General features: G+C 60.1%; 1 protein-coding gene across 5 annotated transcripts in view; it reads right to left on the bottom strand.

Annotated features, from left to right (window-relative positions):
• Positions 1-18,686, bottom strand: part of LOC123590870 (phosphofructokinase, platelet) — a 55,341-nt gene extending 36,655 nt beyond the window's left edge. Inside the window, exons 1-2 of one of the 5 annotated variants that reach the window (XM_045464467.1) lie at positions 18,461-18,686; positions 5,426-5,499 (exon numbers count right to left, since the gene is read on the bottom strand). In XM_045464467.1, coding sequence (XP_045320423.1) covers positions 5,426-5,499; positions 18,461-18,572 — 186 coding nt within the window. In that variant the 5' untranslated portion in view covers positions 18,573-18,686. The remainder of the gene's footprint in view (positions 1-5,425; positions 5,500-18,460) is intronic. The other 4 variants (XM_045464469.1, XM_045464466.1, XM_045464470.1 and 1 more) reach the window with 4 other exon arrangements.
• Between the last annotated feature and the right edge of the window lie 6,997 nt (positions 18,687-25,683).

Here is a 25,683-nt window from a genome sequence, read left to right as displayed (position 1 = left end):
TTCCGAGATTAAAACACTAAACTGGGAACCGGGGCAAGGCCGTGTCAAGCAGGACCAGCGTGTGGACGGTCCGAGGACGGGTCACGGAGCGGGCCCTCAGCGGGAGAGATGCTCAGCCCTATGCCCGTTACCTCTGTCATCCGGCTGCGTGCAGCCACAGGACCTTTGTGAACCCAGTAACCGTGCAGACGGGCCTGCTGGAGCCGGGCAGCCGACCCCGCAAGTCAGCTGCAAGGGACACACACTTGACTGCTTGTTCGGGCCATCCTACTACTGTTTTTAGACAGGTGCTTTGTGGGTTAGTAGTTCTGACTCTAAGGAAGTTAAAATGTAGAAACAGTTAAGTGTCAAACCTGCAGGAGAAGAGAGTGTGGTTCTGGTCACCTGGCCTTCCCAGCACTCGGGGTGGAGAGTGGGGGGAGGCGGAGGCAGGGGTGGGGCGGGTCCGAGCAGGCCAGCACGCCCCCCAAAAGTCACCCTGGGCACCCTGGCCTGCTCGTCCCCCCGGTCAGGAGCGCGGGGGGCACCCACGTCCCACCACACCCGGACGCCCCACGCCCAGCAGAGGAGGGCGGGCCAGGAGGGGACTGCTGCTGTCCCACCCGGCCTGGCTGGAAAGTGGGGGTTGGGTGGTCACTGTCTTTCTGCCCCGAGCATGACATTTCTTGCTTAAAGACGGTGAACGCAGGCAGCCCGTCAGAAGTCACGTGCCCCGTGGCAAACGGGGTTTCTGTTCGGAAGGGGGAAATGACACCACTCTGTTAACAGACAGATTAGAGCTGGTTTATCAGGGTATTAAGTCAGCTCTGACGAGCAGGGTCTCCGCCTGCAGCCCAAGCCGGCCAGGCCGGGGTCGCGGCTCTGACCTGGCCGAGGCCCCTCTCTCCAGGAAGTCTGACATGTGTGCTTTTAACAAGAAGGTCGGCTGCTGAATGTGCCGGGATCATTCCTGCCTTTATTCAGGGTTCGGAAGACCAGAGACGGGCCTGTGGGTATTTCCAGGTCTGTGTGCCCATGCCCAACTGGTAAGCGCTATCTCAGAGAGGAGAGACTCCGGGCGCCTGGGGTGGGGGCTCAGTCCACTGAGCGTCCACCTCTTGGTTTCGGCTCCAGTCATGATCCCAGGGTCGTGGGATCGAGCCCCGCGTCGGGCTGTGCGCGGAGCAAGGAGCCTGCCTGGGATTCTGTCTCCCTCTGCCCCTCCCCAGCTCCCCACCTCTCTCCGTAAAATAAAAAAATAAACACACAAAAAAGAGGAAAGACTTTTAAGTGAGTCATGTTTAAAGAGCTATAATTTCTGTAAATCTGCAGAAAAACCTTCTGCTAATAGGATTTTGAGTCTGCAGATTATATGAGACAGAACTGGCCTCCTGTTTCTAACAACCAAAGACAGGAGGAACAGAGGACTTAACGGCCCTCCTCAACCCCGGGACCCCTGTGTCCTGGGCACAGTCCTGTGAAACCATGTGACGTGCTTGGCATCGCCGTCCCCAAACAGCTAGAGACACCTGTAGGTCTCTAAGGAAAAACCCGAGCCTGAAAGGAAAAGGAGAAAAACCAACAACTGACTCACCAGGTGGAAAGAACGGGTTAATCGGCCACCCTCCCCCTCCTCCCCAGACGGTGCCCAAGGGCTCAGCACAACAGCACGTGGTCCTGGCCCGGATTTACAGCAGCCCGGCTGCAGCCAGCCAGACCTGGAGCAGGAGTGCCAGCGTTTTCTCATCAGTACGCTTCCCACAAACTTTCTGCTGAGGGAAAAAACCCAAAAACCCTTCCTTTATGTAACACTAACCCGTTTAACTCTTCAGGCGCGTTGGGAACCTCCAAAGCTCCAGTCAAGCTCCGGGGGGCTATACACACCGACAGGCAGCTGGATAGACTGCTGAGTGAGGTTTTGGAGAAAGAAAACCAAACGTCTTGTAAATCTGAGCCCCAAGAGGTCTCGGACGGCCGTCCCCAACGGGGGTGACTGTGCCCACCAGCACCACTGCCCACGTCTGGAGACACTTCTGTCACGACTGTGGGGAAGGGGGTGGTCCCGGCCGGTGCCCCCTGCCCGTCCTAGGGACGGTCACACTAGGCGGGTGGGCAAAGGATGAGCATTCTGCTGCCCAAATGAATTAGGAAAAAAACCAGCAGATTTCAGAGTTGGTTGGATTTCAAAGACAGGGTCCTTCACGTCGGTGACAAAGAGCTGATGGTACCTGAACGGATGCTATCGGCTCCCAGTGCAAAGTCTGAGGGTGGGAGGCGACAGTTTTGAGTGAGCCCAGGACGGCCCCCCACGGGGACAGAAAGGACAGGCTGTTCCCTAGAATTCCTCTTTTGGGGGTGGGGGGGAGGGGTGTCACGAGAAGCAAGGTGTCTTCTCCAGACAGATGCCTTCGGTTCAAGGGAGCCCCTCTCCAGGCTGCCCCCGTTAGCTCCCCATCGCTGGGACTCACGGGCTGGCCGTTCCTGGGGCCGAGCCACAGACACTGCCCTCTGCTCTTGTCCCCGGCACCTTCTTCCCGAGGTGCCAATCACCAGCAAAGCAGTTATTACACCACCCTGCACACAGACCCTCCCCAAAAGAAATGGGATCTGTTCAGACTCAGGACTCCGCACTGCCCACCTGCGGGGAGGGGCGGGATGCTGGGCTCGCCCAGCCGACAGGACCCCCACCCACCCCACCCCTTCAGGGAGGGCACCGAGAATACGGCCCAAAAAGTGGTCGGGACGAAAGCGGGCAGCGGGGCCCATGATGGGGGGAAGAAGTCTGGTTTCCTGTGTCAAGACTCTTCCAGAGAAAACCCAAGATGCTCTTCTCCAAGGAACCCACTGGGGCCGGGCATAGCTGATGTGCCCCAAGGCGATTCCTGAACTGGGGACACTGTGAAGTCTGGTGGTAGAGATCTCATCTGACTATCCCATCTCAATACCCCCAGGACACAGGGCCAGTGACGACAAACAAAACCACAACAGAACTCTTAAACCAGACAAGGATCAATGCTGACAGTTACTAGGTCGGATTCAACACCCAAAGGTTTGGCATGCACGCGGCCACCAGGCCCACCGCACGCCCTCCGCCTGTTGACCTGGGCAGTGTGGACATTCGGGGCCAGGTAACTAACTCCCTGTTGTGGCCACTGTTCTGGGCACTGCAGGGGGAGCTGAGTGGCGTCCCTGGTCTCCAGGCACCACATGCCGGGAGCCCTAATAACGTGACAGCCACGAAATGTCTGCAGGCATCAGCGTCCCCGGGGGTAGGTCCCATCCCCATCACCGGCCGGATGGGGGACTGGGGCTTTCTCCCCAGCTCTGCCCGTGACGAAAAGACACAGAAAAAGCAAAGTCTCTTTTTTTGAAAGACACACACCAGTTTCTTCAACTATGAAATAACGGAAATGACTTCCTTCCCCTCCCTCCAGCACCCGCAGTCACCCTCCAGACCCAGTGGCCGCTGGTGACAGAGCTGGAGCCTGGAGAACCCCCACAGCGTCCCCAGCGAGGGGGACAAACACTGTGGGGCCCGCGTGCTGCACGCCCAGAGTCCAGGCAGAATCGTCTGCAGTGAATCGAAAACACGCTGTCGGTCACGAGAGAGGAACCTGGTGCGAGTCCGCCCCAGCCCCCAGCAGGCGGGAGGTGGGGGGGTCCCGGCTGGAGCTCCAAGGCAGAGGCAGCCCCTCCCCAGGGTGAAATGGAACCAAATGGAAAGCCAGAGGGCATCGGTGCGCGTGCATGCGGTCCCCGGCAGCGGCAGGAACACACGCGGGCAACTGTAGCAAGCTAAACATCCATTGGCAGGGCGGGCTCTGTCCACACCAGCGCCCCGGCCCAGGGCCAACGCCCACAGGGGTGACGTGACCCCGAAGGCACCCCAGACAACAGTCTGGAAACGCTTTGATTGGGCCCATCCTTTTTACAGCTCCCACATGGGAGAGACGCAAACCCCAGAGCCACAGAGCCGCAGCTCGGAAGAGCAAAGCCAAGAACGGGGCAAAAAAAACACCTTTCTAGCAAACAACACACAAACTGTTATCCAGCCCGACGAGCAAAGGCTTGTGACCCGCCCCTTCCCAGAAGGAGGAGAGCCCAGGCCAGCTCTGGGGGGCCAGGGCAGGGGTGTGGGGAGGTCAGGGCCTGGAGCCGGTTTCAGGAACCACTGTGGCAAAATACCGCCCCCCCCCATCCCTGCCGCATGGGCCATCCCGTCGGCGCCCTGTGCTGGGATCGCGGTAATCGCACAAAACACCTAATGGCTTCACACACCATCACGGGTCTCCTGTGTCAGGACATTTGAAAAGTGGGGTGTCACCAGTCGCACGGGAGAGGAATGATCCCGCAAACGAGGGGTCACGTAAATGGGAGTCCCCAGTGGTGGGATATTGCAGAAACCTGAAGTGTGGAGAGGGATCGTGGCGGAAAACACTGCACAAAATATATTTGCTGTAGTTTTTTTTTTTTAATTTTAAATGTTTATTTTTGAGAGAAAAAGAGAGAGAGAGAGCGTGAGCAGGAGAGGGGCAGAGAGAGAGGGAGACACAGAATCGAAAGCAGGTTCCAGGCTCTGAGCTGTCAGCAGCGAGCCTGACACGGGGCTCGAACCCACGAACCGCGAGATCACGACCTGAGCCGAAGTCGGACGCCCGACCGACGGAGCCCCCCCAGGCGCCCCCCCATTTGCTGTAATTTTTATAACATTCACATCGCCTTCTAGACTCTCACATACAGTCTGGGGGAGGATCAGAATAAAACACAAATGTGCTCTCTTCTTTCCGTGTTTTCCGCTTTGTTAGGTTTCGTAAACTTAAAACCTGAATAGAGATTATTTATCCCTCATAGTTTTTGACGTAAACGCCCGGGTCCAAACTACACGGGCGCCTCCCCTCCAAACCTCGCCTACCGCTACGTGGTCAGTCCCTGGAAAGTGGGACATCACAGCCTGTGGCCCCCGGCTCACCTCAGTCTCTTCATTTGAAGCTGGCACGGAAAGGGTTGTCGGGGAGGTGGTCTGGGTTTCCCGGTGACGACACAAAGCTCAAAGTGGCCTCTTTCTCCCAGTTACCTCAATGTTTATTCGCGTTCAGCCCCATAATGAGTGACAGATCACTTCCGTAAGGAAGGAGGGCTGCAGACAAATACGGTCATCCCACGGGGCCGGCACGTAGACACGAAGCGGCATTTTGCGCCCCGCGTGCTCCCCCCAGCCCCTCACCCCTGGCACAAACCTCACAGACCTGCACCCAGACCAGGAGTGCGACCTCCCCACTCCCTGGGCCGCACCCCCCCCCCCCCCCCCCACACACACACGGGGCCCTGCTCTGGCCTGAGGGGCATGCCCACCACCCGTCATCTCGTGTTGGGTCAACAGCGCCCGGGCAAGCGTGAGGCACGGGTCCCCGAGTCAGAGAAAGCAGGAGGGAGACGCAACACTGACCTCATAGATAAAGTACACCTTGGCCCCCACGTATATTCCCATGCGCACCACAGCACGGACAGCAGCATTCATACCTGCGGAAGGAAGGGGACAGAGTCAGTGACCAGACTGTGGCGATTCGGGTGCTGCCATTTAACCCGCTGTGACCACGGGGGAACCACGAGCCCGCACGGTGGGCTCCTCACACGGACGACGGGCCTGGCCGGCACGTCCGGGGTCAGGGCCAGGCGGCCGGCGCGCTGAGGGCACACGGCCGGGGCGCGTCACTGTCCGAGAGCCCGGGGCACCCTGACGGTCACCGCAGACAGAGGCGGGACCCCGGCCCGGAGGAGTTCGTAGGCAACACAGCCCATCGGCGAGACAGCAGAGAGACCGGGGCTTATCTGTAGTTAGACAGACTCAACTTGACACGGACGAGGGCGGCCTCGGCGACCGGAGGAGGAAAATCGTTATTTCGTTAGCAGCTGGCAGTGTAAAGAATGTCTCAGTGAAGGGCCTTAAATTCAAACTAAGTCACGCCGTTTATTAAAAGAAAAGCCAGCCCAATACGGTATGAATAAATACCTCCTCAAGATAAATCTCGGACATGCTCCACACTTGCCCAGAGGACGCTACCTAGAGGGGATTAAAGCGGTTTTGTGCGACACAGCCTCGTGCTCTCATGACACCCCGACTCGCTCTCCACGGGAGCCCCACTTTTGAGCGGGGCACCTGGGCCGGGTAAGCCCTGGGGAGAGCGGAGGGAACAGGAAACTGCAAACCCTGTGTCATCACGAAGAGGCCGGCCCGCGAGGCCAGGATTCGGGAGGGGACGGTCGGTCCCAGGCCTCGAACAGGCAGCTCCTGGCTCCCAGCCGACACGCGGGACACCGGGTCGTTCCCCTGCCTCCCCCGCTAACTCACGTTTCAGACACAAATGTCAGGACTGCAGAGGCTGGAGAACACGGGCCACGCAGGGAAGGCCACCCCTGGTAATACACGGAAGGCATCTGGCTCCCAGGAGCGTGACAGACACGGACACGAAATTCGTACGTACTGGGAGGGCAAAGCCACTCAGAAGACGGGCAGAGATGGTCACAGCTGAGCCACGTCTGAGACCCGAGAACACGGCTGTCGGCTCTCAAAGGCTACAGTAGTCACGTGGCTGGACGAGCGTGGGGCCCAGACCTTAGAAATAAGTCCACGTTTAACGCACACGTAAAACGTACACGTCCGTGGACACGTGCACATCTGAGAGCCATCACTTCCCGGTCGAACCCCGTTTGAGGACCTACGGATTAACAGCTGCTCGGTCCTCCAGACCCTCAGACGCTGCACATCAGGGCACAGCCTCCGCGCCCCCCACCTGCTGCCTTTCCCGTACGTGCTCTCCGTGCTGCTGCCCACGCTGGACCCACACACCACGACAGCCTCTGCCCTCGAAACTGGCATTTCTCCCCACGTTTGCCCCACATCCCGCCCTGTGCCTCTAACCTTATCTACACCACGGCCAGAGGACTGAAACGGCTGTTTGTCTTTGGTTAGTTACGACACAAGTAGTTTATAAATACGTTCTTCTTGTTAAAAAACTACGGGGCGCCTGGGTGGCTCGGTCAGTTAAGCGGCCGACTTCGGCTGAGGTCACGATCTCGCGGTCTGTGGGTTCGAGCCCACGATCTCGCGGTCCGTGCTGACAGCTCGGAGCCTGGAGCCTGCTTCGGATTCTGTCTCTCTCTCTCTGCCCCTTCCCCTGCTCACGCTCTGTCTCTCGCTCTCGCAAAAATAAATAAACATTAAAAAAATTTTTTTAAATATTACAGGGCGCCTGGGTGGCTCAGCCAGTTAAGCGTCTGACTCTTGATTTTGGCTCAGGTCTTCATCATGGCTCATGAGATTTCGGCTCTGCAGGGTCAGCAAGGATTCTCCCTCTCTCTCTGTCTCTTCCTACCCCCCTCCCTCTCGCTCTCTCAAAATAAACAGGTTCATTTATCCATTTAAAATGTCTGTTTATTTTGAGGGACAGAGCATGTGCACACGTGCACGCGCACACACACACACACAGGTGCACACACGGGTGGGGGAGGGGCAGAGAGTGAGAATCTCAAGCAGGCTCATGCTTAGCACAGATCAGTGACATCATGACCTGAGCTGAAATCAAGAGTCAGATGCTTAACCGACGGAGCCCCCCAGGCACCCCGGGGTCTCCTGCGTTGGCACCCACAAACTCGGATATGCCCATGTCCCTGCCCTCGATTCGACAGGGCCTGCACGCGTCGAGCCAAACTCCTCAGGGACGGGTTGTCCAGCACGGGGACTCCTACCTGCTCGGCCCCACCTGGATGCTCGACCTTGAATCTCACGGTCGGTCGTCTCCACAGCACAAGCCCACAGCTCCCCCCGAAATGTCACCGCGTCCCGGTCAGACACGCTGGATGCCCTCCCTCGACCTGCAGATGGGGCTCCAGACCCCCAGACAGACTCCCTGCGAGCCCCCACCCACCCCTCATCCCTGGAGGAGTGGCACAGTGTGGGCTCTCACACCTGTGCGGGCGGCCTGTGCGTCCCCGGTGGCCGTGTCAGGTGGGCGGCTAGGGGGACAACACAGCTGCTTAGTGTCCCCCCCAACAGGCTCCAGGATTCCGGGGCTCACGCTGCAGCCACCGTCACAGGGAAACTGACCCCGAGCCCTTCAACGGCACCGTCACCGGGTGGGAAGTATGATAAACATCGACTTCCGGGCCGTCACCCTCCTGAACGCCCCTCCTTTACGAGGCGTCATTCCCAAGGGGCCCCTCACACAGGCACGATAAATGGGGCTTTTGCGCCATGTAAGTGGCTGAAGGAAGGAACTGTGACAAGTAGACATGATCCGGAGGGGACGCCCCCGAGTCCCTGTGGGATAAAAACCTGCCCTGACTGTAACCTGTCATGGGAGGCCCCCTGCCTGCATCCCACCCCTGCCTCCCACCCCTGCAGTCACCTCTGCAGTCACCCCTGCATCCCACCCCTGCACTCACCTCTGCACCCCATCCCTGCATCCTACCCCTGCAGTCACCCTGCATCCCGCCCCTGCACTCACCTCTGCACCCCACCCACCCCTGCAGTCACCCCTGCCTCCCACCCCTGCACTCACCTCTGCAGTCACCCCTGCATCCTACCCCTGCAGTCACCCCTGCACCCCACCCCTGCATCCTACCCCTGCAGTCACCCCTGCCTCCCACCCCTGCACTCACCTCTGCAGTCATCCCTACATCCCACCCCTGCATCCTCCCTCTGCAGTCACCCCTGAACTCACCTCTGCACCCCACCCACCCCTGCAGTCACCCCTGCCTCCCACCCCTGCACTCACCTCTGCGGTCACCCCTGCCTCCCACCCCTGCACTCACCTCTGCAGTCATCCCTACATCCCACCCCTGCAGTCACCCCTGCACTCACCTCTGCACCCCACCCACCCCTGCAGTCACCCCTGCCTCCCACCCCTTCACTCACCTCTGCAGTCACCCCTGCATCCTACCCCTGCAGTCACCCCTGCACTCACCTCTGCACCCCACCCCGGCATCCTACCCCTGCAGTCACCCCTGCCTCCCACCCCTGCACTCACCTCTGCAGTCATCCCTGCATCCCACCCCTGCATCCTCCCTCTGCACTCACCCCTGCACTCACTTCTGCACCCCACCCCTACACTCACATCCCACTCAGTGCCCACCTAGCACTGGGTATCCCCCTGGGCCCTGGCAGAGTCCCTGGGGGCTTCTGGGGGAGGGAGGAGCCTGAGCATTTCCACCAAGTTCCCGGGGAGGGGCAGACGGAGAACAGTCCGGCCAGTACATCCTGAAAACCCCCTCCAAGACTCACTGGGCTTTAACTCACTTACTTGCAAGTGAGTCATCTAGTGAGGCCAGCCGGCCTCTTGCCACACAGCTCGGAGCTCCGCCTGGGGCCTGGGGAGGGGCCATGCCTGTGGCTAATAACCAGCTGGGGTGGACGCTCGCAGGAAGCCTGTGGGGTCCGGAGCCCCCCTGGGCGGATGAGGAAGTCAGGCTCCGGGCACAGAAACTGAGACGCCAAGGGAACAAAACCCAGCGGGTAAGCCTTGGCCTTCAGTCACACTCAGAGCTGGTGCAGATTCTGCAGCCGGAAGGCTGTGCTGGAATCCCCGAAGCCAACCGCGAGGGATCCAGATGCCCCCTGGGCCCCAAGTCCTGTCTAAGTGCTCGGGGCGGGGCCTGTGGGTTAGTCAGCCCTCGTGGGTCCTCCTCCCACCGGGCGGGGTTGGGCCCGGCAGGTGGCCGCCTTCCAGGGAGGGGACCCAGGAGGACAAAAGCCAGGGAAACGGGAAGACACCCCTGCTCCCCAACAGCCTGCATCACAGGGTTCCTTCCTCGTGCTTTCGCTTGTGCTTTCGCTTTTGCTTCGGTGGCCACATCGGGGAATTAAAGCAACTCTCCCCATTATCATGGGGAAATGTTATCTTGCTGCCGAGTCAGAATCTTAGTGCTTCGAGAGCAGTCGCCTCGTCGTTTGCAGAAACGTAAACCCGGCCTTCAGGGAATGTGGAGTCTGGTTACGGGCACCCAGAATGACCAAACCTTGGGAAAACGAGGGGGCAGCGAGGTGGGAAATGTGCGCTGGTGACTTGAGGTGCAGCGGAAAGATTGGACCCTTAAGTTGTTCTGATCTTACGTATTCGCTGCTTCTCACCAAACTAGGGTGCAGGTAAGAGCGTCTGGTCAGATCTTCCCTCCCTGGAGGTCAGGGAGCGCCGTGGACCTGTTTCCAAATGCTTCCTGAGGTCTGTTCTGATGACGTTTAAACTCTGAGGAATCTTGGGGCGCCTGGGTGGCTCAGTCGGCCAAGCGTCTGACTCGCGGTGTCAGCTCGGGTCCTGATCTCAGGGTTTGTGGGATCGAGCCCTGTGTCAGGCTCTGTGCTGACAGTGCAGAGTCTGCTCGGGAGCCTCTGTCTCCCTCTCTCTCTGCCCCTCCCCTTCCCTCTCTCTCTTTCTCTCTCTCAAAAATAAATAACAAGTAAACTTAAGTGTCAGGCTCTGTGCTGACATTGCAGAGTCTGCTCGGGAGTCTCTGTCTCCCTCTCTCTCTCTCTCTCTCAAAAATAAATAACATGGGGCGCCTGGGTGGCGCAGTCGGTTAAGCGTCCGACTTCAGCCAGGTCACGATCTCGCGGTCCGGGAGTTCGAGCCCCGCGTCGGGCTCTGGGCTGATGGCTCAGAGCCTGGAGCCTGTTTCCGATTCTGTGTCTCCCTCTCTCTCTGCCCCTCCCCCATTCATGCTCTGTCTCTCTCTGTCCCAAAAATAAATAAACGTTGGAAAAAAAAAAAAATTAAAAAAAAAAATAAATAAATAAATAACAAGTAAACTTAAAAAGAAAAGAAACTTCATCTGTAAGAAATAAGGGATATGCTGATTCTAATAAAAGGAGTGGGGCTCGTCTTGTGTTTCCCACGTGATCGGAAGAGTATAATCAACCTCCTGACTTAACCCTCTTAACGGTATGGAGCGATTTTCCCCACTCGTCACCTTCCCTTCACTAATTAGTCCCTACTTAAACTCCTTTCGGAAAAATAAAGCCCAGCTGTTCAGCCCTCTCACCGGCCTCTGTCCGAATTCACGCGCCTCTTTGTACCGAAGCAGCCGTCAGCGCGTGTCAGAAAACAAGCTAAAGCACCGTTATCTTGCTCCTGTGCCTAAGGTTCTCCATTAAGCCTCCCCGTTTAATAATGTAGGTAGGAGGGGCGGGGGGGGGAGGTCACCAGGAGAGCCGTGTCCGGGGGCTGGCTCCCCCGGGATCAGGTGGCAAGCTGGGAGCTCCCCCGCATCCTGCGCTATCCACATCACTGCCCGCGTGAAAAGTCGGGGGAAAACGTGGGCACGCGTTCACTCGTCCAGCTGTCCGGTGCACACAGATGGGGCATCGTCTCCTCGCCAGGCACTGGTGCCCTACATCACTGGCCAAATGTACGGTTCCCGGGCCCGAGAAACCAATACACTGCCAAGGAGGAGAGCGCGGGCAGAGCGGGGCTGGGGGACTGGGTGTGGGGTCCGGTGGGAGGTGGAGCAGAGCCAGCATGCCCGCCCCGGGGAAGCCTGGGTGACAGGGAGCGGGAGAGGCCAGGCACTCCGAGCCTGCCACACACCGCGTCCCAGTGCCCACCACGGACACCGAGACCACAGCCAGCAGTCCCCTGCACGCCATCCGAGCTTCCACACAAAGACTCAGGGGGGACCCTTTATATCCAAGCGGCCGCAGCCACCGCAGGGGCTGAAGCCCCACTGTCCCTGGGGCGGCCCCGGACTGTGCCAAGATGCACTGTGTCAGATAACGGAGCGCATGTCAAGGCTCAGCACGGAAACAAAAAAGTGAAACGTCCTATTAATGGTCTTTATATTAATGATGGACTGAAATACTAAGTTGAATAAAATACACATTTACAATTAACGTCTCCTGTTTCTTTTCCCTTTTTAAAATTTGTTTATGTTTATTTATATTTTAGGGGGAGAAAGAGAGAGAGAGAGCGAGCGAGCACGAGCAGGAGAGGAGCAGAGAGAGGGAGACACAGAATCGGAAGCAGGCTCCAGGCTCCGAGCTGTCAGCACAGAGCCTGATGTGGGGCCCGAACCCACAAACCGTGAGATCACGACCTGGGCCGAAGTCGGACGCTCAACCGACCGAGCCCCCCAGGAGCCCCTGTTTTCCCTTCTGTAATGCAGTGGCTACATAGTGACATCCATAATGGGCCTCATGTGGGAGCCTGGTTTCTATCGCACAGCAGTGGAATCTACTTCTGAATCCACACCGTAACAGTGGTGTGGTCTCTTGCCGGGAGCATCAGAGCAAAGCTCCTTGGAGAGGCAGAGAATATTCCAGGCACCTAACAGCTCATCCCCGGCTGATGGGTTTTCCCTGGACCTCCCATTGTTCACTAGTCTAAGCAAGGCCATCAAGAACATTCTACCAACCTGCCTGCTTCCACCGCTGCTCCCGGCTCTGCCTTTCTTCCTGCCCTACTGTGAGCTCCTACCTGAGGCCAAACCCTCCACCTGCAAAGTCACCCGACCCTCCTGGGTCCCCGCCATAGGGGCGTCTTGCCAGGGGCCCAGCTCCAGTCCTGCAACCCTCCAGCTATGGCCCAACCCTGCTCCTCATGAGACCCTAAACTTGGGCTTTGCACCCGCACCTCAGGTGGCTTCCCTGAACCCACAAGGCAAATCCAAAGTCCTCACTGCCTGCCCCTCCCCGGAACCTCACCCACCTGGCCCTGACTTCTTCCCCCAGCCCCTGCACGCCCCCCCCCCCCCGCCCCCATGCCAGGGTACTGTGCGCTGGTTCACCCCTCAGCCCCCCATGGGGCGTGTGGAGAGTCTCTGTGCACAGGTGTCCCGGGCCTTCCAGAAACAGGCTGTCTGCCGGGTCAGGCTCCCTGACAGAGGGGGTCCGCCGTCTGCCCCGGGCATCACTCCGCACCCAGGCAGCCTCGCCCATTGATGGGAGGAGGACACGGGAAGGGGAATCAAACCCCAGGAATATTAATCCAGAGCTGAGCCGAGGAGGAAGGGCCGCGGGCGGCCACCACACCTGCTCTGCCAACCGTTTCCCAGTCGAAGACACGTCCAGCCACATCACTTGTTTACACGCTTTATGCAAGGAGTCCTATGCGCAACCCTCCCAGTCAAGGTCCTCGTCCTGATGGGCCGAGCTGCCCCGTGGACCCCGACTCCAGCGTGGCCCTGAGCCGACCACAGGGACCAGAGGTGCGGTGCCCAGACCCGCAACACCAGAATGCGCCTCAGCAAGACCCCTGGGTGGCCTCTGCGAAACCAGGGGGACAAAGCTCCAGAGCCCCCAGGGGCAGGAGGGCGGGGCAGCGTCCCTGGATGGAAGACCCTCACTGGGGAGGAGGGGAGAGGCAGGGGGAGCAAGAAAGGAGTTGGGGAGAGGACAGCAGGTGAGTGATTCTGCGGCTTTGTTATGCAAATGAGCACGGGAGGCCCTGCCCAGGGGAGAGTGGGACCCTGGCGGGACCCTGGTGGAGAGCAGGAACCAGGCTATTCACCCCCAACAGCCCCAGGGTTCTGGGAGGCTCCACACTCTCTCCACACTCTCGTCCTGACAGGTACAACGTGTGTAATTCCAGGCACGCTAAGTACATGGCAGCAAAGACATTTGGGAAAAAGGGGTGGGGGGGCCCCCGGGCAGGCGCACCAAACACAGACAGAGCGCCCTGCCGAGCTTGCTGAGAAGAGGGAGGTGGACACACAGCACCCCGACCATTTTTAACATAAAGCCCCCTGCCCGTTGTCCAAATACACCCTCCTGACCGAATTACAACCACAGCAAGCATACAGTTTTGGGTCCCCACGTTTGCTGTCACCCCATCCCGGCCCGTCTCTGTGTTTCTAACGGTGATGGCTCCTGATGGCCTCTCTGGTGGGCAGAGTGGCCCCCGGGGGCCCCCGGCTCCCCCCAATGAAACGTTTCAGTCCCGAGCCAAAGCTGTTTGCTTCCCGTAACCGGGTTTGAGTTTTTCTGAAAGACGACCGAGTGTCCAGAGTCTAAGTCACCTGGGTGTGCCACACGGTGTGTGTGCCACAGTTCCAGAAAACGGTGCGATGGCTGATTGCCCGCGGCGCTCACGGGGTTACCGCTGTGATTCTAACACACCGCTGCCAGGACGCAACAGTTTTTGCTAAATTAATTATTACATCTTAAGTGGAAAAAAAAAAAAAACCATTACAGAACGTATGCAGACAGAGTTCCAGGGCAGTGAGGGGCCCCAGAGCCCTCGGAGACAAGATGCCCACAGGCCCCCGCTTCCCTCTGCATCGAGCTGGGCTCCTGGCGCACACAGAAGGAACCCACCCGAGCAGGGCCCAGTGCGGTGTTGCGGCTTCGCGTGCTCAACGGCAGGACCACCCTCGTGCCCGAGGCCCCGAGACCAGAGAGCCTCACATTCCCGACTACGGTGCTCAAGTTCGAATCTTCGAGGCCTTGGCGTTCCCAGGCACTGCTCTGCAGAAGGACTGCTTTTGATTAGTGAGGTTCAGGCATCGAAATGACTTCATGAGAAAAGGAAGGAGCCAGAACTCCAGTCGCCCGGCATTTTGCGACGGGGAGTGGCCCACAGGCCTCAGTGAGAGTCAGGGGAGTCAGGGGAGCCGCGTAGCAAACACTCGAGAGCCGGCCCCGTGCCGCGTCCTGTGCTGGACCCCAGAAATGCACTTGGGGAGAGACACTGGGGTCCCCCTCCTCCCGTGCCCTCTGCACCCACGCGGACCGGCCCTGTCTACCACTTAGAGCTGAAGGCAGGCAGCTCCCCACAAAGCCCGCTTGCCCCCGTGTGCACTAAATTAGCACAGAGTAGCGCCTGCACAGCCCAGATGGCAGGTACTCATCCTGCAAGTTATTCTTGCTGATGCTGGAAAGGCGGATCCAGACTCCGTTCATGTGAGCTCCCCGAATACTGTTTGCCTCGGGTGAAAGAGGGACTCAGCCTTCCTAGCCTCGCTGCCCTGGGTTCCTGCACCTTCTCAGCTGCTCCGGAGCCCACACTCTGAATCATGTTTGGTGAGTGACACAATCTTGCTGGAGGGTGGCTGCTTAGTCATGGAAAGGCTGTCCATCCAGCAAGGTGGAAAATCAGTTTAAACTTGCAGACGTCCTTGCGACAACAGAAGAAACCCAAAGAATGAGAAGAACAACAAGGTCTAGAAATAGCCTTCCTTAAGGGGCGGGGTGGGGGGCTGTGGGAATACAGATGAGGGGACTTTTTTTTTCTTTCTTCTTCTTATTTTTTAAATAATTACACGAAACTCGAGTAGAAAACAAAAGCACTCCATCACTCTGGTATCGACGTGGGACTGCTTCGGCTGCCCCAGTGCTATCACTGTAAACAGGCGTTTTCTGCTCCCCTCACAAAGCTGTGGAAAAATCATCCGTACAATGTTGAGCAAGCTGGGCTTTGCCCACTTTGGAGCGTTAACTTGGACCTGAACTTTACAGCCTCACCGAAGAAAGGCCCCCGGAGAGCATGGCCTGCTGGGAAGTACTGGGGATTGAGAGCTCACAGGGCTTTGCCTAAATCCTGCCAACTGCCACATATGAGCCACGTGACCTTAACGAAGTCACTCGCGAGCCTGTAGGACCTTCTCCCCACCTCGAAAATGAAGACATACGCACTGTGGAGTAACGTAATGAGGCCTGGAGGCGGGAAGCGTAGCGCTCCCAGCCCCCCAAATAGTAGCCATGGTCACCTCCACGTGGAATCCGACCATCATTCCACACCGGATTAGCAAACTACCTTGTGGGGCTCCTGGGGGGCTCAGTCGGTTAAGCGTCTGACGTCGGCTCAGGTCATGATCTCACAGTTTGTGGGTTCAAGCCCCGCATCAGGCTCTGTGCTGTCAGCTCGGAGCCTGGAGCCTGCTTCGGATTCTGTGTCTCCCTCTCTCTCTGCCCCTCCCCCACTCATGCGCTCATGCTCGCGCTCGCTCGCTCTCTCTCTCTCAAAAATAAATAAAAAGACTTCTAAAAATTAAAGAAAAAAGAAAACTACCTTGAAATTAAGGCTTGTACATGCTCTCCTGGATCTTTAGCTATGAGCAAAATTCTCCTATCTTGGCTGACAGAATCTGGAATCCAGATAAAATGGGAAAAGAACAGAGCCTCTTAGACAGCATCTCTAGGAACAACCTTCTCTAGGGGTCTCTAAATCTGCTGCTGCTGAGACTGACCGAGCACATGCCAGGAGGAGCCTTCTCAGAGAGAAGCGGATGGAGACCCTCAGTCAGAGCTCAAAATACCAAAGCAGGAGATGCTGCTTCCCATGGAGTTCCAGACAACACGGAGTCGAAGGCCTCAGCTCCGCGGGATAAATGCCCAGACCACGGGAGGCTCTCCCAGGGGCAGCCCGATGCCCACCTGAGAGTGTCAGGCGTTTCCCATTAACCTGACACCACCCGAGCGGCCTTCTCGTGTCTGGTTCTCAACGTTTCCTCTCCCAGTGACCAGCTGTGTGGACTCACTGGCCTCTTGTTACTTGCAACTACTCACAGGTGGCTGAGCCAGGAGAAGCGACAGAAAATGCTGACTCTCCTGTGCCATCACCTCGAGTCCGTGCACGTCACCTACCAGGTAGCTGAGCAAGCTCTTGGACAGGGGTTCAAAAGAATGGCCCGTCCACGTATTTTCACCAGACACAGAGCCTTAATTGTAAAACAACCTCGAAACTCTGACCCCGAAGCCCTGTGGTTTAAAAGCCAGTTCGTCTTCCTGCCCAACGGTGCATCCCCCTGTTGAGGCCCAGATTAAGAGTCACCCAGGATGCTTCCGAACGTGTGCCAGCCCACGTCTCCACACGCACGTGCTTTTCAAGCCGCCGGTTGACGGGGAAGCCACTCGGAGCCCCACGGCGACCCCACCCGGACTCCACGTGGCACGCCTCGGGTGTTTACTTAAGCGACAATACGGTGTTCCCCCGTGTTTCCAGGCCGGGCCAGTGCCCTGTCACAACACTTCGCGCCTCCGGAATGTTTACTCCCGGGATCACTTTCCTAGGATGCTAGGTCACCGGGGGAACTGCTCGATCAGCCGGCGGGGGTCCCCGCTCCGGAAGGGAAGGCGGGCCTGTGTGGGTGGGGGAAGGGGGGCGGTGAGCAGCACGGCTGCCTCCCAGGGTGGAAGAGGAGGCGGCTCCGCTGGGACTCCCGCCGGGACTCCCGCTCCGCGGTGCGGGCAGCACACAGTCCCCGCGCCGGGTGCCCAGGGCCAAGGGCGCAGGGCGCGAGGGTGGCGACTGGCCCGGCATCACGTAGACGCGCGAAGGGCGGGGCTGAGGCCACAGCGCCCCAACCTGCCGCCCCCGAGCCAGCCACGCCCGGCTCAAGGGCAACGGGAAGGTCACGGGCGCGGTGGGCGGTGGGGGGGGGGTGGGGGGAAGGGAAGTGCCAGGCAGCGCGCTCCAGCATCCTTCCGCCTCGCGTGGCCCAGAAACGCGCCCGCGTCCGGCTGGAGCAGGAGGGGGGAGAAAACACCAGCAGACCCAGCTGGATGGGCGCCTGCAGCCCCGGCCATCTCTAGGCTGCGAGGACGCCTCGGGTCCACTTCCCAGCGGTCGGCGTGCCCCACCCATCGATGCACCTGGGCCAGGAAACCCCACCGTCCGAGAGCTCCTGTGGCCCCACGTGCACCCAGCGCCAGAGGCCGGGCGTGGCCGGGTCACCCCCCTCTTAACTATAAACATCTCTTGGGTGTTTGCGGCCCGGGGCTTGCGTCCCCTTCTCCCCAAGGCGGCCTCCACATGGTGGGGGTGGCGGGGAGGGCTGGAGTCCGCGCCCCGGGCGCTGGCGACGCCCCGGAGTCCCCGGCTTCCTGGTCCTTCCCCCCCAGAGGAGGCCGGCGGGGCGGGCCTAGCGACCCATTCCCGTCTTCGGTTTTGTCAGCGGAGCGGCGGAAACCGGGCCCGGGGCCCCCCGCGCGGGTCCCCTCGCGCTCCCCGCCGCGCCCCGCAATGCAACAGCGGGGAGCCCGCCCGCGCCGCGCGGGGACGCGAATCCGCAGGACGCGCGGCGGGGACCGGCCGTTCTTCCCGCAAGGGGAGGGGGGTCGAGGGGGAGGGAGCCGCGGCATCCGGGGGGCCGCGCTCTCCCCAAGCCTCGGAGGGGCATCGCCCCGCCCTACGACTCCGAGGAGAAATGACCTCGGGAGACCCCGTCCCCAGCCCCAATTTAAAACATAAACGTGGGGGTGGGAAATTAACCGATCTTCCTGATAAAGCGTCCCCGGGCCACAACCCCCCTCCTCCTGCCCCCCCCCTCCGCAGCCACCCCTTCCGAGGCCGCTCCGCCCACTCGTGCCCCGGAAGGCCCCCCTGCGGCTCCCGGGCGCCGGGGCGGGCCCCCACCCTCGTCTTATCCGCGCACCCCCTCCTCCTCGCCTCTTCGGGGCTCCCATCGCCGCTCCCCGCTCGCCCCGGGCACCCCGTCCCCGCTTCCCGGGCCCTCCTCCCATCACCCCTCCCCGGCCGGCCGGGCGGCCGCGCACCTTGGGCATCCCCGCCGCTGGTCAGCACGCCGATGGCCTTGCCGGCCCCGGAGAGGTGCTCCAGGAACTTTCGGAAGGAGCCCTTGCGGGCGGAGACGTCGTCGTCGTCCATGGCGAGCAGGCCGAGCAGTGCCGGGGCGGGCGCGCAGCAGCCTGGACCCCGCCCGCGCCGCCGCCACTCGGAACCGTCCGCCCCGGCCGCGCCGCGCGCGCCAATGGGCGGCCTAGGGCGGGCTCCGGGGCGCGGGGGCGGGGCCGGGGCGCGCCAGCCGCCGGTGGGGGAGCGCGGCAGGTGGGGGCAATCCGGGGGTGGGGGGGAGGCGGAGCGAGCGCGGCAGGTGGGCGGGGGCAAGGCGGCGCGGGGGGGCTCCAGGTGGCACGGGGTGGGGGACGAGCTGCAGGTGGCGGGCGCACCGCTGGTGGGCGGGGCGTCCCGGGTGGGCGGGATCGCAGAGGCTGGGGAAGCCTGGCAGGTGGCCGCGAGCGCCGCAGGTGGCGGGTGTATCCCGGTGGGCGGAGCATCGCAGGGGGCGGGCGTAGCGGGCGCTGGCGGGGGCGGGGGGGGAAGGGAGCGGGCGGGAGAGAGCGCGGGGTGGGTAGGGGGCCCCGCAGGTGGCGGGACTGGCACCGCGGGTGGGCGGAGCGTCCTAGGTGGGCGGGATCGCAGCCTTTGAAGGGAGCGCCCCACGTAGGGGGCCGGAACCCCGACCGAGGCGCTCCCCGCTTCCCGCTGGATTCCTCCCGGGCTGCGCTGCGGGCGCCCCCGCTTTCTCTTGTGCTCTCCCTGCTTTCACCTGCGGCCCGGGGCGGGGGGACGTGCCGCGATCCTCCAGTCGGTGGGCAAAAGTGGGCAGAGCTGGCTGGCGGTGTCCAAGCCCTGGGCCCGCCCCCGGCTGGAGGAGAAGGAAGTGACCCCGCGAGGTGGCCTTAGCGACATCCTGGCGCCAGACCTGGATGTCCAGAAGCCAGTGGAGCTGGGGCGGGGGGCAGGAAAGGCCTGGGGTGGGGGGATCTAAGACCTAAGTTCTTACCTAAGGACCCCGACTAGCTCCTGCGTCGTCAGCCAGAAGCTCCCACACTGTTGGGAGTGTCCAAACCTAAAACATTCCTATGCAGCATGTCGGTGACGGATGGACCGGCCGACTTTTTACAGAGCTCAGCTCACTGCCAGTTACCTGCTTCGGATGTGGAGCCGGTCCCTCTTAGAGGCCTGTGTGACCGGGAGCACGGCCCTGTGCTGGGTCACAGTTACCCCAAAGAAAACCGCTCACAGACGCCCATGGACCGTGCAGGCTGGGGATAGCACACGCCCGAGACTGCAGCCGCTCAGGAAATGTTTGTCCAGTGGGTACAAGGTGGAAAAAGAGCCCCCGGACTTGTGAAGATAACCCAGAGAACTCTGTGATAGCAACACGAACAACCATTTCTGTAGACGCCCCCCCCCCCAGCCAAATGATGGGGGTACACACCTTTATGGGGTGCCTGCCTCGTCCCAGCTCCACCCCAGCCCCTAGCTTACCTCTCTGAGCATCAAAACTGTATTGTAAAAGAGAGGAGGCTGGAGGTCAGAATTACTGGTGAGTCCCTACACCGCGGTCATCAGAGCCACCGGGCCTGGTTTCCCCTCCCCCAGCACAACCCCTGAGGCCCACCTTTGGAGTGCGGCCGGCAGTATGTATTTTTAACAAGCCCCAGGAGTGTTCTGATGATTGCCAAGTCTGAGTGACTGCCTGTGAGCCTGAGCAGGGTAGGGGCTGCAGAAAAGGAAGTCTGGGCCTTTGGGGGAGGGGCGGGTAGATGGCTGGTGGGTGCCCTTCACTCTCCCAGGGCAGAGGAGGGAGCCAAGCTGCACCCACAGGCCATGAACCCCCAGCCTCAGGTGTGTGTTCTAGAATCACCCACCCCTTCCTAGAGCATCCTACGCTTCAGAAAGTTGGTGCACACTGAATTTTATTTTAGCCCAAAGCCCTTTATAGCTTCTTGGACAATTGATACTTTTTAAATTTGAAGTTAGAGATTGGTCATTGTCATTGAATTGTCTGCAACAGACAAAACAATAGAAATGAACTGAGTCCAAACATGACAATAGGTTAAGTAAATTATTGTAAAAATATACACCTGAGGGGCGCCTGGGGGTTCAGTCATTAAGCATCAGACTCTCAGGCCATCATCTCACAGTACGTGAGTTCCAGCCCCACGTCGGGCTCTGTGCTGACAGCCCAGAGACCACGTGGGATTCTCTCTCTTCCTTTCTCTCCCTCAGTCTCTCTGTCCCTCCTGCGCGTGCTCTCTCAAAATAAATAAACGTTAAAAAAAAAAGTCACATGCCTCAAAAAAATACACACTGGAAGTTTTCAATTATTGTTACTATTATGAAGATAAATATCTATTGACATGGAAATATGTTCAGGGTATGTCATGAGAGACAAAAACCACAAGCCTGTGTGTGTGCGTGCACACGTGCGTGCATCTACATGTAAGCAGATCGAGATATTTTTATTTCCTTTTCCTTATTGTGAGAATTCTCTTTTCCTGCAAGTGTATGGTTTGGGAATAAACATGTGAGAGTGAATTAAAAAAGAGATAAGGCTGAGCGTTGTCAGATACCCCAAGGTTTTGTCTGTTTTGCACAAGCTGGGGTCTATGTGTGCAGAGTTGTGGTTCATGTGTGTGAACATTACTCTTCCCCACCTGTGCTGGAGCTCAGACCCACCGCTCGGAGGGTCAGCTCTCCAGCTAAGGTGGAAAGACAGAACCACGTCTCCTTTCTTATTCTTTTGCAACACATGTATCTCAATAGTTTTTTTCAAACCTTGGACTGATTTTTTTTTTTTTTAATGTAGCTTTGGCCTTAGGATAGAATCCCTGATAGGAGAGGGGAGATTGCGGGCTGTAGGGACCTCCAGAAGCACATGACCTGAGGGCTAGTTCCCCATCGCTGCCTAAAAGGAGCCCCAAACTTTTGTGGTATACCAGCACAAGCTCACGTCACAGGAATAACTGTCCAGGGGTCAGGGATTCAGGCAGCTCTGTTAGCCGCTGCCCAAAGTCTGTCACAGGCTGCAGCAAGGCGTCGGCCGGGGTCTCAAGGCTTATCTGAGGCTCCGCAGGGAAGGGTCTGCCTTCTGCGCACAGCCCCCCGCGCTGCTGGCAGGATTCTTTTCCTTCCGGGCTGTTGGTCGAAGGGCCTCAACCCTGCCCAGGCTGCAGGCTCTAACTCCGTCCCTCATCTTGGCAATTTCCTTCCTTTCCAACCATGGGGACCGCTTGGAGCTAATCTGCAAGAACACTACATAGCCATCACCCTTTTCCGCATGCCTCACATCCCTTCTCCTTCTTCCCAGAATTTGGAAAGTCCGTGAACCAGTGCTCAGTCATCTGCTAGACTAGGGAATGCCTCGGCAGCCCCTTCCTCCCCCGGCCTGCTGTCTTTCTGTGTCCTTGTCCACGTTTAAAAATAATTCTGCTCTGAGTCTAACGGCCAAACTTTAAATTATATATAGAGCAGTTGGATGCTTTCCAGGACCTCGATGCAGAATCACGTTGCCCTGAGCCACTTAGAATATCTAGACGCTGGGGAAAGCGTGGAAAAGAAGACGGTCTCCTTATGTCTGCCAGATACAGAGTTTTGGCAGTGTTTTGGCTGTTCCGAGTTTTGACCCTCGAGGTAACTCCGTCAGGGAACTGGAGCCTCTCGCAGAATAACGTTTTCCTTCTTGCGACGTTGGTGCAGGTTGATTAGTGGAGACTTCCTTGTGCTTCTAACACATCGAAGTAACAGGAGGCCACAGTCCTGTGTGAGAGGGACGTGGTGACTGGGGGGAGGGCTTGACCCGTTCTTTCAGAGGCACATTGTCTTAGCACATCCACAGTTACCGGTGCGTGGATGAGGAGGGAGAGAGACGGCTTGAAACATAAGTCATAGAGGAACTTCCCAGCTGGAAAAGGAAATGCTGATTCAAGCGCGCTTACGGCCTCATGGGTAATTTTACGTGTCCCTTGAGTGGGTCATAGGCTGCCCAGATGTCGGGTTAAATATGACTCTGGGCGTGTCTCCGAGGCTGTTTCTGGATCCCGGTAGCATTTGAGTGCAGGGACTCAGTAAAGCAGATTTCCCTCCCGCTGTGGGTGGGCCTCCCCCAACCCGGTGAAGGCACGGATAGGCTAAAAAGGAGGAGAAAGGGGCATTGGTGCCCTCTGCGTGCTGCGTGAGCTGGGACATCCACCTTCTCCCGCACTCGCGGTTCTTGGCCTGTGGGTTTGGACTGGCTGTCCTGGATCCCCAGTCCGCTTACAGACGGGGACATCTCAGCCTCCAGAGCTGCCTGATGACACAGCTCTTCGTGTGTGTAAGTATATCCCGCTGCTTCCGTCTCTCCAGACAGCCGTGACTAGTACACACAGCAGGTCAGATACATGACCTGTGGTCGCTGCGCGTTGCTAACCTGAATGCACGTTGGCATGTTGCCTACGCACACCTGTGTCCTCTGCGGGCGTCTGAAAGTTTGAATTTATAACGACTGGTCTCTAGGGCTCCTTACTCTCGGAATGGAAGTGATTCGTGGCTGAGCCGGTGGAGGGCGAACACCGAAGTATCTGAGGCCAAAGCCATAAACAGTAACCCTTTTTCAGTTTGCAAACGGGCGCACAGACCATACGTGCGTCCGTGGCAGGTGCCACCATCCAGCGACTCATGGGCCTGGGGGGGGGGGGGGCAGTGGGCGTGGCCGGGCCCGGGATGCAGCTGGAGGGCACAGCCCTGGTCACCAGCCCTGGGGGAGGTGGGGGGGGGCGCAGACATCTCTGAGTCCTGAGTCGTGGAAGGCCTCTCTCCAGCTGCCCACCTGCAAGCACTCTTATATTAGGAGGCTGAGCTCAGCTGGAGATGTTTGAGCCCAGACCGAACGGGGACTAAGGGGTCTGGGAGGAAGCTGGCGGTCTTGGGCCTGAGTCTGTTGTGCTCAGACGGCGCTTCCTGCCCCCCCACCCCCCCACCGCAGCCCAGAAGCCCCCAGAGCCACCTCGGAGCTCCCGGGTCTCCCACCGAGAGGGGACATGTGGACGCCCTGGGACTGACTAGTCTTCTGCTAGCGACCCCCTCCAGCCCTGAGCCATTCCCTCGGGCCGTATTTCCTCAGTTCAAGCACGCGTCCAGCAGAGCAAGGCTGAGCACCTCTGCACAGGCCGCGTCCCTGGGACCTGCTTGTCCCCCTCACGGCGGTCCCGAGAGGCGGCAGGCCCGGGGTCACTCCCCTGTTTCCTGGCGCCCCACTGACCGGGTCACTTAGGCCCTCTGCTGTCAGGGCCCCTGTGAAGGGCGCATTCTGGGGCCATTCGCTCGTCATGGGGACAAGTCAGCTTGCTTAGCAGAGGAGCCTGGAGGACTGAGACAGACAGACACACGGGCCGGAAGGGGGGACTGAAGCTCACCATCTCTGGTTCCCTGCAGCCCAGGCCAGTGCCTCCATCACCACCAAACCTGCTCCGCCTTCTCCCACACTGCCCCTCCTCCCGTCATGCCCAGCCCCCCTCCCCTCCTCACCTCCACCTCCCGACCCCTCCCACGCCGCCCCTCCCCACCTCCACCTCCCGGCCCCTCCCACTCTGCCCCTCCTCCAGTAATGCCCAGCCCCCTCCCCACCTCCACCTCCCGACCCCTCCCACACCAACCCCTCCTCCCCTCGTGCCCAGCCCCAGCCCCTCCCCACCTCCACCTCCCGGCCCCTCCCACACCGCCCCGCCCACCACCCGCTCCCGACCCCTCCCACACCGCCCCTCCCACCTCCACCTCCCGACCCCTCCCACTCTGCCCCTCCTCCAGTAATGCCCAGCCCCCTCCCCACCTCCACCTCCCGTCCCCTCCCACACCACCCCTCCCACCTCCACCTCCCGACCCCTCCCACACCAACCCCTCCTCCCCTCGTGCCCAGCCCCAGCCCCTCCCTACCTCCATCTCCCGACCCCTCCCACACGGCCCCTCCTCCCCTCGAGCCCAGCCCCCGCCCCACCCACTTCCCCTCCCGACCCCTCCCACACCGCCCCTCCCCACCTCCACCTCCCGGCCCCTCCCCACCTCCACCTCCCGACCCTTCCCACACCGCCCCGCCCACCACCCGCTCCCGACCCCTCCCACACCGTCCGTCCTCCTGACCCCTCCCACACCGCCCCGCCCACCTCCACCTCCCGACCCCTCCCACTCTGCCCCTCCTCCAGTAATGCCCAGCCCCCTCCCCACCTCCACCTCCCGACCCCTCCCACACCGCCCCTCCTCCCGACTCCTCCCACACCAACCCCTCCTCCCCTCGTGCCTAGGCCCCGCCCCTCCACACCTCCACCTCCCGACCCCTCCCACACCGCCCCTCCCCACCTCCGCCTCCCAACCCCTCCTACAACGGCCCCTCCTCCCCTCGAGCCCAGCCCCTGCCCCACCCACTTCCCCCTCCCGACCCCTCCCACGCCGCCCCTCCCCACCTCTACCTCCCGACCCCTCCCACACCGACCCTCCTCCCGACCCCTCCCACACCGCCCGCCCACCGCCCCCTCCTGACCCCTCCCACACCAGCCCCTCCTCCCCTCGTGCCCAGCCCCGCCCCTCCACACATCCATCTCCCGACCCCTCCCACACGGCCCCTCCTCCCCTCGAGCCCAGCCCCTGCCCCACCCACTTCCCCCTCCCGACCCCACCCACACCGCCCCTCCCCACCTCCACCTCCTGACCCCTCCCACACCGCCCCGCCCACCTCCACCTCCCGACCCCTCCTACACCGCCCCTCCTCCCCTCGAGCCCAGCCCCAGCCCCTCCCCACCTCCCCCTCCCGACCCCTCCCACACCGTCTGTCCTCCCCTCGAGCCCAGCCCCCGCCCCCTCCCCACCTCCACCGCCTGACTCCTCCAGACACCCAGCAGCTGGCTGCCCAAACAACCAAGAAATAAAGGAGCTTTTGAACGTGCTGACCCCACTTCTTTTTTCTCGGTTGTTGGAAACCATGTGGGGCCATGTCGTACCCCCCCCATCCGCCTCCCCCCCCCCAAAACCTTCTCTGTTGCCGGGTTCTGTCCCTGTTGCTCTGGTACATGAATTAACGTGAAGATAGAACAGAACACCTCCGGGCACCTGGGGGCTCAGTCGGTTGGTTCCGCGTCCGACTCTTGATTTCAGCTCAGGTGGTGATCTCAGAGCTGTGAGTTCGAGCCCCGCGTCAGGCTCTGCGCTGGCAGCGTGT

Source organism: Leopardus geoffroyi, chromosome B4 (assembly GCF_018350155.1).
Source record: "Leopardus geoffroyi isolate Oge1 chromosome B4, O.geoffroyi_Oge1_pat1.0, whole genome shotgun sequence".
NCBI classification, from domain to species: Eukaryota; Metazoa; Chordata; class Mammalia; order Carnivora; family Felidae; genus Leopardus; species Leopardus geoffroyi.
Note: the sequence above shows the minus strand (reverse complement) of the source record. Positions and strands in the feature narration are given on the sequence as shown.